At 59.9% G+C, this 15,574-nt stretch overlaps 1 protein-coding gene across 2 annotated transcripts in view; it reads left to right on the forward strand.

Moving 5' to 3' along the window:
* The window catches only part of EPHB3 (EPH receptor B3), a 42,981-nt gene extending 33,094 nt beyond the window's left edge, over positions 1-9,887 (forward strand). The window contains exons 6-16 of one of the 2 annotated variants that reach the window (XM_014611012.3): positions 272-396; positions 572-740; positions 831-936; positions 1,468-1,520; positions 1,811-1,933; positions 2,044-2,291; positions 2,799-3,014; positions 3,134-3,298; positions 3,394-3,587; positions 3,858-4,013; positions 4,459-9,887. In XM_014611012.3, the coding sequence (XP_014466498.1) occupies positions 272-396; positions 572-740; positions 831-936; positions 1,468-1,520; positions 1,811-1,933; positions 2,044-2,291; positions 2,799-3,014; positions 3,134-3,298; positions 3,394-3,587; positions 3,858-4,013; positions 4,459-4,567 (1,664 nt within the window). In that variant the 3' untranslated portion in view covers positions 4,568-9,887. The remainder of the gene's footprint in view (positions 1-271; positions 397-571; positions 741-830; positions 937-1,467; positions 1,521-1,810; positions 1,934-2,043; positions 2,292-2,798; positions 3,015-3,133; positions 3,299-3,393; positions 3,588-3,857; positions 4,014-4,458) is intronic. The other variant, XM_006260770.4, reaches the window with a different exon arrangement.
* Positions 9,888-15,574: the final 5,687 nt, after the last annotated feature.

The following is a 15,574-nucleotide window of genomic DNA, read 5'->3' on the forward strand; positions in this document are numbered from 1 at the left end:
TCAGGCTGGCTCAGGGCTGCAGTGGAAGGGGATGGCTCTGGGTGTCCTGGCAGTGGGTGGGTCTCGCTTGCTGTCTGACTTGGAGCGTGGAATAGGTGGATGCCTCAGTCAGAGAAAACTTGTGTTGCTGGTCGATTGAGGGGTGCAGTGGAGGACAAGTCTTTTGTGCAGGGGAAATGTGTGGCTGACAACATGTCCCCAGCTACCCTGGGTGGAACACAAGGCTAACCCAAGCCCACTCCTTGGCACACATCTCTCCTTTGTTTTGTAGCCCCCTCGGCTGTTCCCACAATGCATCTGCACAGCAGCACCGGCAACAGCATGACACTCTCTTGGGCCCCTCCGGAGAGACCCAATGGGATCATCCTGGACTATGAAATCAAGTACTTCGAGAAGGTAAGGCAGAGCCCAGCCTCTTCCCCCACCTCCACCTGCTGTCTGTGGGCCTTGCTGGAGGAGGGTCTGTGTGTCCAGGTCTGCTGGGGTAGAGAGCAGGGGACTGGGTCCATGAGACTGTGAGGGCCAGATAACATCATAGCAGTGACCCCCCAACTTCCTCTCTGCCCCACAGCAGGGCCAAAGCGACGGTATCGCCAACACCGTCACCAGCCAGAAGAACATGGTACGTCTAGACGGTCTGAAGGCCAACGCACTTTACACCGTGCAGGTCCGTGCACGCACCGTTGCTGGCTACGGCCTGTACAGCCTCCCGACCGAGTTCCAGACTTCTGCAGAGGACGGTAGGCACCAGGGCTTGGAGTTCCCTCTTCCTCCTTCCCCTCCTCCTTGCTAACCACCTCGCTCTGATCTGCCTCCCTTCTCTCCTGCAGGCTCCAGCGGGAAGAGCTTCCAGGAGCTGCCTCTCATCGTGGGGTCAGCCACCGCCGGGCTGGTGTTCATCATTGTCGTGGTGGTGATTGCTATTGTCTGCTTCAGGTACTGGCTGGGCATCCCCCAGAGCTGTCAAGGAGGCAGGGCTTCCTCCCTGAGGCTCTCAGCAACTTGACATGTGGTTCTCTGTGTCTCTGTGCTCTAAAGGGAACAGACGTGTGCAAAAAAAGGGGTCTCCCCAGCAGAGGGGTCCTAGAGTGCTCTAGGGTGACCTGCCTGGGCGTGGAGTGTGCCTACATGGGGCACGGCTGGAACCCTCCCCACCGCACTTCTGCCACCGTCTCCCTGGGCACATCCCAGCCCAGAGCTTTTGGCTGGGTACAAGCCCGTAGGGGGACTCTTAGCGGAGCAGGCGCCTCTCCCCAGCCCTGGGGCAGGACGATCTTGCTGCTCCTGCTTGCCGTGACTGGGCTGCAGTCCTAGGGCTGAAGGAGAAGGAGCTTGGCAGCATAGAAAATGCTTTAATCCCACTGGGTGCTGCAGCTGAGTGTTTGTTTGGCGGCAAGTCCCAAAGCTGGCAGCAGTCATCTTGATGCCTGGCACAACTGATGGGGTCTTCTTGTCTCCTTGGGGCAGGAAGCAGAGGAGCAGCACGGACCCAGAGTACACAGAAAAACTGCAGCAGTATGGTAAGCACGATTCTCAGGCTTTCCTTCACACTTCTCCATGCCCCACACACTACAATATAGGAGCAAGGCTTGGCCCTGACACCCCTGCAGAAAAGGGCACTAGGGCATGAGACTGGGCAGTGTGCATGTCCATGCCACAGAGAGATGAGGAGCGGTGGCCGGGGAATGGCCTTGGCAGTGGAGGTCTGCACCCCAAGGCGCTCTCCTGTCATATCACAAGGAGAAGGGGGTAGTGCCTCCGGTTCTGTGCCTCTCCTCTGTGCTGGCCCTGACCTGCTCTGTCCTCTCAGTCACTCCTGGGATGAAGGTCTACATTGACCCCTTCACCTACGAGGACCCCAATGAGGCTGTCCGGGAGTTCGCCAAGGAGATCGACATCTCCTGTGTCAAGATCGAGGAGGTGATTGGAGCAGGTGAGTCATTGTGTCCCTTCTCTCACCCCCTGGTTGGATGCAGCCGGTGCCACGTGGGCTGCTGGCAGCTGCTTTCAGTCGGTAATGGTGCCGCTGTCCATCCTGCACAGGGGAGTTTGGGGAGGTATGCCGGGGCCGCCTGAAACTGCCGGGTCGGCGCGAGATCTTCGTGGCCATCAAGACTCTGAAGGTGGGTTACACGGAGCGACAACGCCGGGACTTCCTGAGCGAGGCCAGCATCATGGGGCAGTTCGATCACCCCAACATCATCCATCTGGAGGGCGTGGTGACCAAGAGCCGGCCCGTCATGATCGTCACAGAGTTCATGGAGAACTGCGCCCTCGACTCCTTCCTCCGGGTGAGGCTCGTACTGGCCCAGACCCATGTCCAGGGGTCATCAGAGGCTTTTGGGGAGAGGAGGCTGGGACCCTTAGGCAACTTCTGGACTTCACTCAGGCCAGGGTCGGAAGAGGCTGGGACCACTCCTCAGTGTCACTCAGGCCATGCTCCATCAGGCATGTGCTTCCCCAATGTCCCCAGAGTGGCTGTTCCCATGGTTTGTGCCTGGAGGCAGGAGCTCTTTCAGAGGACTGTGGTACAGTGCAGGCTGGGGGATTTTACAGAGGAAGAGGGCAGCAACATGTTAGTGTCTTCTGCTTTAGAAAATCATAGTGTGCCAGGGTGGGAAGGGACCTCAAGGGTCATCTAGGCCAGCCCCCTAAGCCATCCTAGACAGACACCTGCCTGACTTCTCTGGCCAGCTGAACTAAAGGGGTTCACAGCCCTCTGCCACCCATTGCAAGGGCAAGGACCAGGCACTCTCCCCAGAGGTGCCCTCTGACCTATGGCCTTTCCTTGCTGGCAGCTGAATGATGGACAGTTCACAGTGATCCAGCTGGTAGGGATGCTGCGGGGCATTGCAGCTGGCATGAAGTACCTCTCTGAGATGAACTATGTGCACCGGGACTTGGCCGCCCGTAACATCCTGGTTAACAGCAACTTGGTGTGCAAAGTGTCGGACTTTGGGCTCTCGCGCTTCCTGGAGGACGACCCCGCTGACCCCACCTACACCAGCTCACTGGTATGGGAGTTTCTCTTCGGCATCCGCTGGCCCGCCCTTCTTCAGGGGGGCAGGGGAGAGCACCCAAGGAGGGGTGCTGTGGGGAACCCCCAAGGTAGGCACTAAATAATGGAGTCAAGCGTGTCTTCCCACAGGGTGGTAAAATCCCGATCCGGTGGACGGCCCCTGAAGCCATCGCCTACCGCAAGTTCACTTCAGCCAGCGACGTGTGGAGCTACGGCATTGTCATGTGGGAGGTGATGTCGTACGGGGAGCGGCCGTACTGGGACATGTCCAACCAGGATGTAAGTTGTACTGATGGAGGGACAAGAAGAGGGAAGTGGGAAGGAGACCCTGGGGTGGTCACGGTAACTCATGCCTGTGCTCTGCATCCCGGCAGGTGATCAACGCTGTGGAGCAGGACTACCGCCTGCCACCACCCATGGACTGCCCCACTGCTCTGCACCAGCTCATGCTGGACTGCTGGGTGCGCGACCGCAACCTCCGGCCCAAGTTCGCCCAGATTGTGAACACACTGGACAAGCTGATCCGAAACGCAGCCAGCTTGAAGGTCATCACCAGCGTCCAATCAGGGTCAGTGCCCTGCAAAACCGTCTCCCATCCCCACCTTGCTTCCATGCTGGCCCAGACAGGCCTCACATCACACAGCCCTTCCCAAGGGCGGAGAGTACCAAGGAGCTTGTGGGGCTGGAGAAAGATGCAGGTCGGGGTCTAGGTGGAGATGGTTGGTGGGGCAGAAGTGTCCTCCTGTGCTCATGTAGTGCAAGCCAGAATCCTTCCCTCCCATCCTGCCCCCTCACTTAGGCACCTTAGGCTTACCTGTGAGCTCTCTCATCCCCACAGCGTGTCCCAGCCACTCCTGGACCGCACGGTCCCAGATTACACCACCTTCACCACTGTGGGCGACTGGCTGGACGCCATCAAAATGGGACGGTACAAGGAGAACTTTGTCAACGCCGGCTTCGCCTCCTTCGACCTGGTGGCGCAGATGACAGCAGAGTGAGTGGAGGCGTGTGGGCAGCTGGGAGGGCAGCCAGCTCCTCCCACCCTAGCATGGCCATGTAACTAGGCAGGAGTGGCAAATGGTTCAGGACTTCCTCCCCCCACAGAGTGGGAAAGCTCCTGCATCCCAACTCTCATAACTGAGTAGCTTGTAGCTCCCCACAGGCACCAGGGGTTGGGATCAGAGGTGGGTCACAGGGAGTCAGAAGTGAAGGGAGCCACAAAGTTGACCGCCTTTGACCAAGAAGCACAACTGCGTTGAAGACATGGGGATAACATGGATGTTAAATAACTCCTGCTGCCACGTTCTGGGCCCCGGTGAATTTTTGGGGAGTCCTCCCCAGTCTGCGGCTGAGGGGGTGAGGCCCTTACTCCTGTAGGTCGGCCTAGGGCTGCCCAGCGAGCACGTACCCTTATTCACCGCCTTCTCTCGTTCTTGCAGAGACCTGCTCAGGATAGGGGTGACGCTGGCGGGCCATCAGAAGAAGATCCTCAGCAGCATTCAGGACATGAGGCTGCAAATGAACCAGACGCTCCCAGTCCAGGTTTGACCGTGGCGAACTCTGGGATCAGAACGGACTGGAGGGAATCCTAAGGTTCCAGTTTGCGGTGCAGCCCGGCTTCCTGTTTTCCCCTTTGCGTGGAGCTCCTTGGCCTCCGACAGCCGTGCAGGATGGGACGTCCTGCCCCGAATCCCGAGGCGCTCGGGCCAAGAGGGAGACCAGCGGTTTGGTTTGGGTTTGGAATAGTGAGCCGGCGAGGCGCGGAGTCTTCATATTGAAGATGGATTATGGGACGGAGACCTCGCCCCCCTCTCCCCGTCCCGTCCCCACACCAGCGGCGCCAAGGGTCCGAGGGATGCTCTGCTGCTTGGATTTCCTTCACCCCAAGGTCACAAACTTTTGCTGACCCTGAAGTTCATCCAGAAAGGCCTGTGGGGACATGACAACATGTGCTGGCCCTTTCTCATGCTCTTGGCCCAGCCTGGAAGCGGTGAGGGGGGTGCAGGGATCCAGGCTAAAGGAACAACGGAGCTGAAGGAACAGCGGTTCCCCACGGGGGCCCAGCCTGGCTTTCGCCTGTGCAGCCCAGACAATCATGTTCCCTCTTACTGGCGCCCCCCATATGCGGATCTGCACTGGAGTGTGTCTGAAGCAGGGGGGTTGGCCTGTCTCGGCTCTGGCCTCCTGAACCCGAACCCAGCGAGATTTACTATGCAGGGAGTTGGAAGGCCCAACTCCGGAGCTCTCGTCCCTCGTGGCTTCCATGGCCAGATCCGGATGGCAGAGGAAGGCCTTGGGCACAAGTTTGCACAGGGCCGCGAGGCAGCCGCGTGGGCTCCTGCCCCGGGGGGTGGAGCTGGGAGAGACGGGATGGGGAGGGAAGGCCAAGCTGACTTGGAGAGCCTCTTTTTATGCAGAAGGAGCAGGTCCTGTCAGAGCGCCGTCTCACCAGCACCTCTCCTGACACATGCTGTGATTTGCTGCCAAAAGACTTTTTTCCACACCCCCCCCCCCCTTCCTCCTCCTTTCTCTCTTTCCCTCTCTTGTTTCTCGGATGCTAACAGCCTCTCGAGTGGAAGGGGGGACCCCCTATCCGTGTGCGTGCGTGCGTGAGTGCTTGTGTACTGGCCGTCTGGACTGTGAGAGGGGGCGTGGGCAGATTAAAGGCAATAAGGATTTTACTTGAGTTTCCTTCGCTTGATCAGTCTCCCCTCCACCGCTGTCTAGGACCTGCGAGGTACCAGCTCCTGCCTTCCTCTGGACAGGGTTTGGCCCCCTCCTTCTGGTGGTCTCCCCTCCAGTCTGTAAATACTGCAGGAGGCTGGCACAAGGGCTGACTTTTCTCCCCGAGCCCCCCGACCTGCACAGCATGCTATGTTGGTCCTGTAGGGTCATGCCCACAGACCCCACCAGCTTCTCTCCTGCCCGCAGCGCTGGCTAGGCAGCTTTTCCCTACAGAGGCACCTGATCCATGCCAGGAGAGAGCCGGGTTGTGCTCCCCAGCCCCGTGGGGGAAGGAAGTAGCAGGAAGTGGGGCTCAGGCTTGGCCCAGGCTGAGCCCCAAAGAGATGCATGTAGTGCAATATAAGCAGCTGTTTGCTGACCCCTCCTCATGCTAAGACCAATGGGGGAACATGCCCGGTGAGGCACAGGCAGGCCACAGCTGCCACGTAGCTGCCGCTGGAGAGCCCGAGGAGGGTGCTGTGTTGCGAGTGCCAGGAGCCCTGTGCTGTAGGCCCCAGCCCAAACTTGAGCTGAGAGCAGCCAGGCTGATTGAGCTCACTCGGGCGTGAGTCAGGCTCCAGTCTCGCAACCTCTCGCGTGGCTAGCCCTCTTGCTTACATGTTTCACCTGGGCTCCACCAGACCCCCCTCCGTCTTCTCCCGTCTTTCCCATCATTTGAGAACAGCAGTCCGCCAACATCCCGGCATTGCCTTGCGGCTGCTTCCCCCATCTTGACAAAGGAGCAGGCCCAGGCGGAGGGTTGCAGCGGCCCGCACCCATGAGTCACCCGTAGGGTTTGTGCCTGATCCTTGGCCACCTCCCAGAAAATGACAGCTGCCAAGATGGCAGCTGGAGGGATGGTGACTTCACACCTGGGAGACAGGGCCGGGAGCTTTGAGCTCAGTGACCTTTTAGGAAGCAAAGCGTTGCCCGGCAGGCTGAGCAGGAGCCTCCTGCCGCTGCCCGAGCCCCAGGAGCGCAGCCGTTAGGTGGCTCGTGCTGCATGCATGCACCGCTCCATGTCGGCGGGTACTCTGCGCCCTTCCATCTCTGAGCAGCCAGCCTCATCGAGCCCACCGCTCGCTTCACCCGGCACTGGGGGCCACGAGCTGCTGGCTTGCCTCTTGCTGGGAACTCATGGCCTGGCTCCCATCCTGGCTCCCATGCTCTCGTGCCCTAACCTTGGCCTCATTGCTGAGGCAAGACGATCCTCAAGCCGTCCTTGGGAAAAATTGTTCCTCCCATTGCTGCCAGGCATAGCCTTTCGCTGTGGGCGCCAATGGTTTCTCTGCACTTCTCTTCACAGCCGTTTTAGCCTGGCGGATCCTCTGGGTCTGGTGACTTAAGTAACTAGATGTGCTTTCCGACCTCTTTGGATGGCAGGTCCCTTTCTGTGTAAAACAGAAGCTCCGGGATCTTCCTTGTACCTTGTTGCACCTTTGCAGACGGTTCTCCTCTGAGCTCTTCCCTGCGCGTCGAAGACAGATTGAGGCTTGGATCAGGGCCTAACACAGCCCAGTCACTTGGCTCATCTTGTGTCTGCCTTTTCCAGATTTCTTGTCCTTCTGATAAACTGCATGCTCCAGCCCTCGGCCTGCCTTGCTTTGCCTTTCTCTTGGTTAAGTGGTGCTCTATTAGCTTTTAAGCCTCTTCTCCCATCAGTCAGCCAGGTGGTTGGCATCCAGCCTTTCTGAGCCAGCTCTAGCCCACCGCCTTTCCCTAGAGATCCAGTTGCACGGGTCTCAGTCCAAAGTCGAGTCCTGAATTGGTACTTGAAGAAGAGGGGTGGGAAAGGTCCGTCTCCCTGGTACGATGCCGCTGCTGTGACTTCGGTCAGGGTACGCTGTGTGGCACACCGCAAGTGCCCGTGTAATTTGGGGGGTGGCTTTTTTTTTTCTCAAACCCCGGAGCTCCTTCCCTCAGGGTGTCTGTGCTGGACCCTCTGCAGTCCCAACCAGGCCTTGCTGTCAGCGTGGGCAACAGCTCACTCGGGACCCAGCATTTTTCTCCACCGTGGCTGGTTTGGGAGAGAGGGATGCTGCACGGCTTCAATGGAGGAAGGTACCCGCTGCAGGGAAGCCCGGTGTTGCCTAGCAACAGGCTTCCCGGCAGCATCCATCAGCATGTGGCACGGTGCTGGTCCTCTCCAAGACGGTGTGGAGCATGCCTCCTGCTCCATCCCCATCCCATCCCGTCGGGCGCTCTGCTTCGGGAGGACGAACCGAAGCCCCGCGGTGCCGCAGTTTGCAGCTGACAAACACAGCTTGGCTTTGTCCCTTTTGCTTCCAGGTGCTCTGGCACCAGCTGCTTTGGCAATTAGGCAGGTGCTCGCAGGTCTTGATCTTCCCCTGCGCCTCCTCTCTCTAGGAGCGGGTGCTGTTTGCTGCTTCCCGGTTCAAAGCACTTGCCTGTCCTCGGTGTTTTTGGAACTCCACACCGCAGGCGGCGAAACGGCTTTTGTTTGCTCTTCCACCAGCCGGGGGGAATTCAGGTGGAAGAGGCGGGTAAACACTGGGAGGAAAACCAACAGCACGACCACATGGGGTTTCCAGGCAGCCGTACGTGGTAGCAAGCCACCGTGTTGGAGTACAAGTCGGCACCATACCCCCAGCATAGGACGCTCTAGCAGATATGGGGGATGCAGGGACCTGAAATCCTCCTGCCTCCAGGAAGGCAACGGGGGAATTCAGACTGGGGGGTGGGGGCAAGAAGTGAAGGCCTTCAGAGCTGTGGGGCACCTGTCTGGGGGACCCCCAAGGGCAGAGTGACCAAAGGGGGTGCGGGAAAAGCTGCATCCAGAGGTGCTGCTCTTTCACCGTGCCCTCTGCTCCCGCTCTGTTTGCCTTGCTCCCATGCAGATCTACCCCCTTGCTGGTGTCTCCCAGCTGCATGGCGCACGTGTTGCTCTGCATCCGGTCTCCGTGGCACAGACCATGGTAATGCTTTCCCTGGTGCCTGGCAATTCCTCTCTCCAGAGACCCCACAAGCACTGACCCACATCCCTGCCCCCTGGCTTTCCCCCAATCCTGCTGTTGCTTTTCTTTGCTCCACTGGGGCTTGCATGTGCTGAGCGGTCTCAGTGCTGCTGTCTCTAGACTCCTGCCTTCTCTCCGGCTCTCTTTCCTGGGTGGCAGCGCCCTTCTCTGCCTGGTCCCTTCGTTCTTCTCTGTCCATGGGCCCTTTCTCTTTTCTGGTCTTGCCTTCCACCAGCAATGAGCTGTGGGCAGGAGGCCTTGTAGGCACCCTCTGCATTCAGGTCAACCCCTTCTCTTGGGAGTAGCATTTGTGCCCAAGGTTGGCCCAGGTGATCTTCAAAGTCCTTTGCAGCCCTGTGATACTGCAGTTCTTCCCCCATTGCTGCAGCCAGCAGCTCTCTGTTCAGCCCCTTTGCCCCCATGGTCTCCTGGAGCCTCTTGGAGTTGGCTGGGCAGTGAATCACCTTGCTCCCGGGTTCACTCAGACCCTCTCCTACCCTCACCTCCAGAACCAGCCCGGTGCTTCCCCTGTGCACTCCTCTCCTTGCCACGGACTGTGCTTGCTCCTATTAATGAACTAGGCAGAAATCACTTGCTCCCAGAGGCTCGAAAAGAAAATAAGCAGCCCAGCCCTGTTCCTCTTCCGCTAAATAGCCTGTGAGCTCACCTGCTTCAGAGGGGGCTATGGTCTAAGCTGGGGAGTGAGTACCCCTAGCTTATGGGAGAGCATCTTATCCCTACCTGGTACCCAGTGGAAGCTGTTAGGTAGGTGGATGCCGTCCTTCAGAGCCAGGCTTGCCCCTTGGGGAAAGCAAGGAGGGGTTGGACTCCATTTCCTGGACTACGGGCTGTTCCTCCCTTAGCTTCGTGCCCTGGTACCCAGCAGGCTCTCGGCCCTGGCCACATGCCCCCGGGCAGCCCCATCCCTGCACAGCTTGGTTTGCACCTACTTTGGCTCAGCGGCGGTCGCCCCGGGCGGCGGTGTCTCACCCCAGCTGGTTCTCATGTACTGTACCTGCCACCGTTTTTTTTATATATATATATTGAGATGTATTTAATGGTGAAAGGAGAAAAAAAGACAAAAAAAGAAATGATGCAATCGTGCATTTGTAGAAATATTTTTTAAAGAAATACTTTTTTCAATTAAATTATTTAAGAAATTTTATGGAGCTCTTCGCTTGCCGGTGTGGTCCTTGCCGGGCTGCTGTGCGGGGCTTGGCGCTGGGTGGGCCGGGGGGGCAGTTGCCGTGCTGGGGTACACTGCTTGCTGGGGCGGTGCTCGTCTCTTCCTGATGTGCATTGGCCATTTCACGTGGGGCCTGCTGGATGCTTGATGCCCGTTGCAGTGAGGGATGGGCCGTGCTGCAGAGGTGCCCAGATGTGTACTGCAGGGATTGGCACATGTTTCCAGGCAGCAGCTTCCGGCCCAGCCCTCCCTGTTCTGTGCCAAGGGCTGCTCTCTCTCATGTCCCCCTACCGCAGGCTTCACTTATGCCAAGTGCCACCGCTCTCAATGGCAACGGGGAGCGGCAAAGGGGACACGGGCCAAGAAAGCAGCCCTTGGCATAGAGCAGGGAGGGCTGGGGTAGCAGTAGGCAGCATGGCACAGGGTGGAGAAAGTGCCCCCGCTGCTACAACCTACCACGGACCAGCTCTGTCGCGCAGTTGCTGACCCCTGGCATACCGCATTCGGCAGCAAGTTGCTGTGCTGCCCGGGTTTCCAGCATTGGCAATACAGCCTCGGTGCCCCCGCGCTGAAACCCTTCCAGCGTCTAGTCCCCTCTCCTGCCTCTGCCACCCCACTGCCCCCCAAAGCATTTCATCGCCTACTTGCCCCCCTTGGCCACGGTGCAGCCTGCACGGTGTAGAAGAGAAATGCCTTGGCAGTGCCTAGGAGACACATCAGCACAACTTCGGCCCTGCTAGAGCAAAGCTGTCTTTAATTAGGGAAGGGCTGGATGCCTGCCTGTCCAAAGCCTCTAAAATGGCTCCCAGCCCTGTGTACGCGGCGTACCGGTCCTGGCTGTGAGGAGTGGAGGGTCTCTGCTGGGCCCTCGCAGCTGTTGGGTGCCACGTGGTTGCCCTCGCCTGTGGGCCGGCACGGGGCTGGGGGCTGCTCGGGACCCCTCTCCTCGGCCTAGAGCAGGTGGATGGAGTCGAACATGCCCTTGGCAGGGAGAGGCAGCTGCCTGATGCGCCGAGCTGCTCCAGCCCCGGGGCCTGCCTTGGTTCAGCTGCCTCGAGTAACCCAAGGAGCTCGAAGTTGGATCCCGCCCTCTGCCTTGACAAGGAGGATGGATGGAGGGACCGAGGAAGAGGCTCTTGCAGGCGTGGGGCCTGTCTCAGGGCTGGGAACACCCCATGCTGCTTTCGGCTGCAGAACCGGTGATTTTGTCTCAGCCTCAAGCCTCTGCTCCCCACACTGCTGTCTCAGCCCATTCATCCCCGCAGCCCTGTTTCCATCACCTCTGCTCCAGCCCAGAGGAAGGCTCCCCCAGGGCCATGACAGGGAGCAGAAGGGCTCAGCTCTGGGCCAAGGGGGGAGGGCTGGGCTTGGGACTGGGCCACATGGGGACGATGACAGCAAGCGGGACCAGGGCACCCCGGGGGTGCAGGGCACTTGGGGCTGGTGGTGCTCCTTGCCCGCTTGCATCTCTTGGAGAGAAAGGGGGGGGGGGGGTTCTCCAGGGCCCTTGGCGGTCTCCAGGGCAGCACATCCCCCTTTCTACTCCCTGCTCGCTCTCCCTTCAGCCCTGGCAAAGAGCCTTTTGTCCCGCTGTTTTCCCCCCTTTTAATTCCTAACTAGGAGATTAAGGGAGAGACAAAGGCTCCGATTGTTTGTGGTGCTGGAGAGCCAGGAGCTGCTGGAAAGTTCGCTGGGGGGACAGGACAGACGTGGTCTCTCCAAACAAGCGGGGAGGGGAGGGTAGAGGCAGCTAAAGCGGGTGGCGGTGGCCTCTGGGCTGAGATTTGGGGCTGGGGAGGGGATAGCATCGCCTCCTGGCTGGAGGGGGGAAGGCAGGGAGCCCGTTTTGCTGCCTCCTGGTGCAGGGCCCATAGGACGCACCTAGGGGTGCTTGTACACGCTGGGTAGGGTTTCCCTTTGTTTCTGTTCTCTGCAGGCGGGGAGTGTTGCTACCTGTGCCGTGCCTGAGCTGCAGCCAGGGGACTTGGGCCGGCAGCCAGCTGGGAGGGTTTGAGCCTGCCTGACTGCTGGGGGAGGAGAGAGAGCTTCTCTTTGGAGGGCCGCAAGCCCCTAGCTAGGACAGGGATCGCCTCTGGGGCTGAGCATGGCTGCAAACAGTGCAGGAGCCTGCATCGTGCGGGGACTGGAGCAAGGTGGAGGGACAGCTGGAGCTAGCCGGGGCGTGGGTGTTACCCCCTCGGCTCTCGCCGGAGGTGTCCTGGGATCGCTAACGAGCGACCTCAGCCGGCGCGCGCCTTCCTGTTTGCAAGGAGCGGCATTTCGGTGGCGGTGAGAGGAAATGGAGCTGGAAAGCGCCTGCCCCCTGTGAGCGGTCCTGTCTCCGCTGTTTGTGTGGGGGGCCTGTCCTCGGCCGCAGCCTCTCCCTGGCCAGCTTCCAGCCCCTGGCCTGTCTTTCTAGGAACAGAGCGCCCCAGCCGCAGCGTGCGAGCCAGATGCCTGGTCTCCCGAGGTGCCCTTCTTCCCAGCGGGCTCCTCTTCCCGGCAGCCCTCCAGCAGCTGTGTCTCGGTGCCTGCATGGCACGAGGTTAAGCTGGCGGCTGGGACGGGCCGATGGCGCAGAGCGAGGCCGGGGCTGTCGGGACATGCCTCCGAAGCCGCCCAGCTGCTTGGGCAATGTTTGTTGCATCTGCTTCGAGGCCGTAGCGCCATCCTCTTAAAGGCGCCGTTCCCCTTCGGGCCACCGACACGGCCAAAGGTGGAGCTGGTTTCGTGGCTTCCCACGCACCCGGGCTGTGACCGTGCACCAGTTTCCAAACGGGGTGGGGCTGCATTGGCTAACAGCGCTCTGCGGCCACGTGGCACCTGGGGCAGAAGTGGGGCACTCGGTTAATACCCATGCATCGCCCCAGTTTCCAGGGGCCTGGTATTGGCGTTCAGCTCAGCTCTGTGAGGATGGGCACTGGAGCTTCCTCCTGGGGGTTGTGCGCCCCATAATGCATGGGGGTCCCTAGGATGCACTTGGGCGCTTTGGCCAAGGCAGTAGCGGCTGAGCCTGCTGCCCTGCCTGCACCCCTCACCGCGCCACTGGGCAGCCGACCGGGCACGGGAGCGAGAGCAGATGGAGACAGGCTGGCTCAGGTCATAAGTGACCCCCTGTGATGAGCAGGCCCCTGATGGGGCACAACCTTGGCTTCATGGAGGCAGCATGGAGAGGCCCATTCATACCTCCACTGGCGATGCGTAGGGGGTGCAATCGGGTACACGTGCACCCCCTGAGCTCGGCTGTGCACCCCTTGGAAGCACCAGCTGTGAAACCGGATACCTTGTTGCAGAAGTGCACTTCCGGTTTCACGGCTGGCTCGGCGATCGGCCGCCCCCAGATTTGGGAGGCACCAGTCGCCCATGCATACCTCTGCACTATGGAGTTGTGTGCCACTGCGTGTGCTGAGCCTGGCACCGTGCTCCCTATCCCCATGCCCCCACTGTGAGTAGATCCCCTCCATTAGCTCCTACCCCACGTGACTGCAATGCTCAGGTGCCTGGAAAACACAGCCCCGGCTACCAGGTGCGGGGCCTTGCCTCCCCTCTTTGCTGCTGCAGTTCACTCCTCTGCCTGGGAAGAGTCGGGCTTGGCCCTTCCTCGTTCCCACCCTAAGCCCTGGTGGCTCTTGGCTTCTGCTCCCTGGAGACGGGAGCTTAGCCGGGAATGTTCGAGCCTCTCCCTGCGTCCCTCCCCTGACAGGAGGAGGAAGATTTGGGATTAATTGGCCAAGTCTGTTGGCTTCTTGGCGCTCTCGCTGCTAACTCTTGGCTGACACTCCTGTGACTTGGCAGGGAAAGGCTCCAGCAACCATGTCAGCTGCCTGGGCCTACACAGCTGGAAAGAATCAGCCTTCAGCCCAGCTTAGGCCTCACCCCAAGAGACGAGCTGCAGCGAGAAGGGCTGGGCCAAGCCCAAGACATCCGAGGGCAAGGAAGCAAGGGCAGAACAATGTGGGGAGCTGGGGGGGGGGGTCCTGAGCAAGGCCCTCGAAGCACTGGGGAGCACGCACTCCCAGCGCCTGCCCTGTCCCCACTGCCCCCTGCTTGCTCACACCCCCGAGCCCCCCCGGTTTCCTCGCACGCTGGCCCCCCGCCCAGGAGCTGCTGCTTGACAAGGAACCGAAAGGACTTTCATACAGATAGGCGGTGGTTCGGCTCAGGCTGTGCATGGGAGAGCTGGGCTGGGGATCGGGCTGGCCGCACGGACACGGTCACTTCCTCCAGACTGGTGTCCCCAGCAGCAGCTTCCCCCCTGCAGCACGAGGGAAGTGGCCCTCCGCTGTTTCCCAGACCAGCGAGGCAGCCCATGCAGTGGGACACCCACGAGCCCCCGGCCCCGCTCCTTCTGTTTCCCGTTAAGATTATTTATTGGCGATTTTTTTTTTTACAGACCACTCGCAGCCTCTGTGCGCACGCCAGGACCCTACACGGCTCTTTCCCATGGACTGCTCGTCTCTCTCTTCCCTCGGTCAAAGCTTTGCACAGCTCAGGACCTGCCGGGGTGTTTGTATTCTGCCGCATTTGCCGCCAAAGCCTCATCCTCCGAGCAAGGCATCTGGGAGAGGCAAGGGGTGCCTGGAAATCCCAGAGGTCCCTGCTGAGCCTGGAGGGAAGGAAACAGGTACCCCCGAGCCAGCGGTCACTGGCAGGGGCTCAGCAGGGAGTTCAAAGGGAAAGCATTTGAAGGCTTGGAAAAGGAGAGATGGAAAGTGGCTGGAGAAGCTGGCCCTGGAAGTATCCCAGCTCATCTCCATCTCGTGCGTCTGGAGGACAGTCCTTGGGAGAACGGCAGAGCTGAGAATTTGCTGCATGGGAAAGGTCACGTTTGTGGGCTGCTTGGCGTGTGCATGGAAATGTTTAGGGTACAAGGATCCCCCCCCCCAGCCTTCTCGCTGGAGGTGGATCAGGGTCTATAGCTGGGTGCCAGACCACCTCTGCCATCCCTGTGACACTCAACACGCTCATACTCGCCGACGAACCACACAGGCGGCCGGGAGTCGTCCTCCCAGACCTGCCCTGCTCTCGGGGTCTGAGCCGTGGGCACAGAAACCAGATTCCTTACTAGGACGGGGCCTAGGAAAGGGTTACCCGGCAGCGCAGCCAACACACCTGCACTGTGTCAGAGCGGATGGGATCAGGGGTGCTGGGAGTTAATGAGTATCATCTATTAGCCAAGGGCTGTTAGTCAGGAGAAAAGCTCGCAACATGCCGGCGTGGCCTTCATCACTGCGGTATGTGATGGAGGGGACAACCCTCCAAGAGGTTCTGGAAAGGGCTGCGAAAGCAAGGCTGGGCAAGGGGCTTGCTCCCCGCCCGGAGGTGCGCGCTTGGGTGGGGGCAGCGGAGGCGCATCCCTTCGAAGAGAAGACGTGACCCGTGCAGCACGTGGCTCTACCCCAAAATGCTTCCGAGCTGAGATCTTCTTTGGCAGCGCTCGGCGGCCGTGGAGGGTTCACTGCAAACGCACCGGCATTAATCATCCCCTGCCTGTCTGCATTGTTTAAGGGAAAGATCTGACAGGGGACCGGACCGAGAGGCAAAACACGGCTTTGGATTGTTAAACACAATTAGAGCCCAGCCGCCAATGGGGCGGCACCTTTGAATCCCGGGTCTCTTCTCGGGGGCTCAGAAACTTGCCCGGAAAAGCATCGCTGGTCACGAGGCCGG

Source organism: Alligator mississippiensis, chromosome 7 (assembly GCF_030867095.1).
Source record: "Alligator mississippiensis isolate rAllMis1 chromosome 7, rAllMis1, whole genome shotgun sequence".
Lineage (NCBI taxonomy): Eukaryota > Metazoa > Chordata > Crocodylia > Alligatoridae > Alligator > Alligator mississippiensis.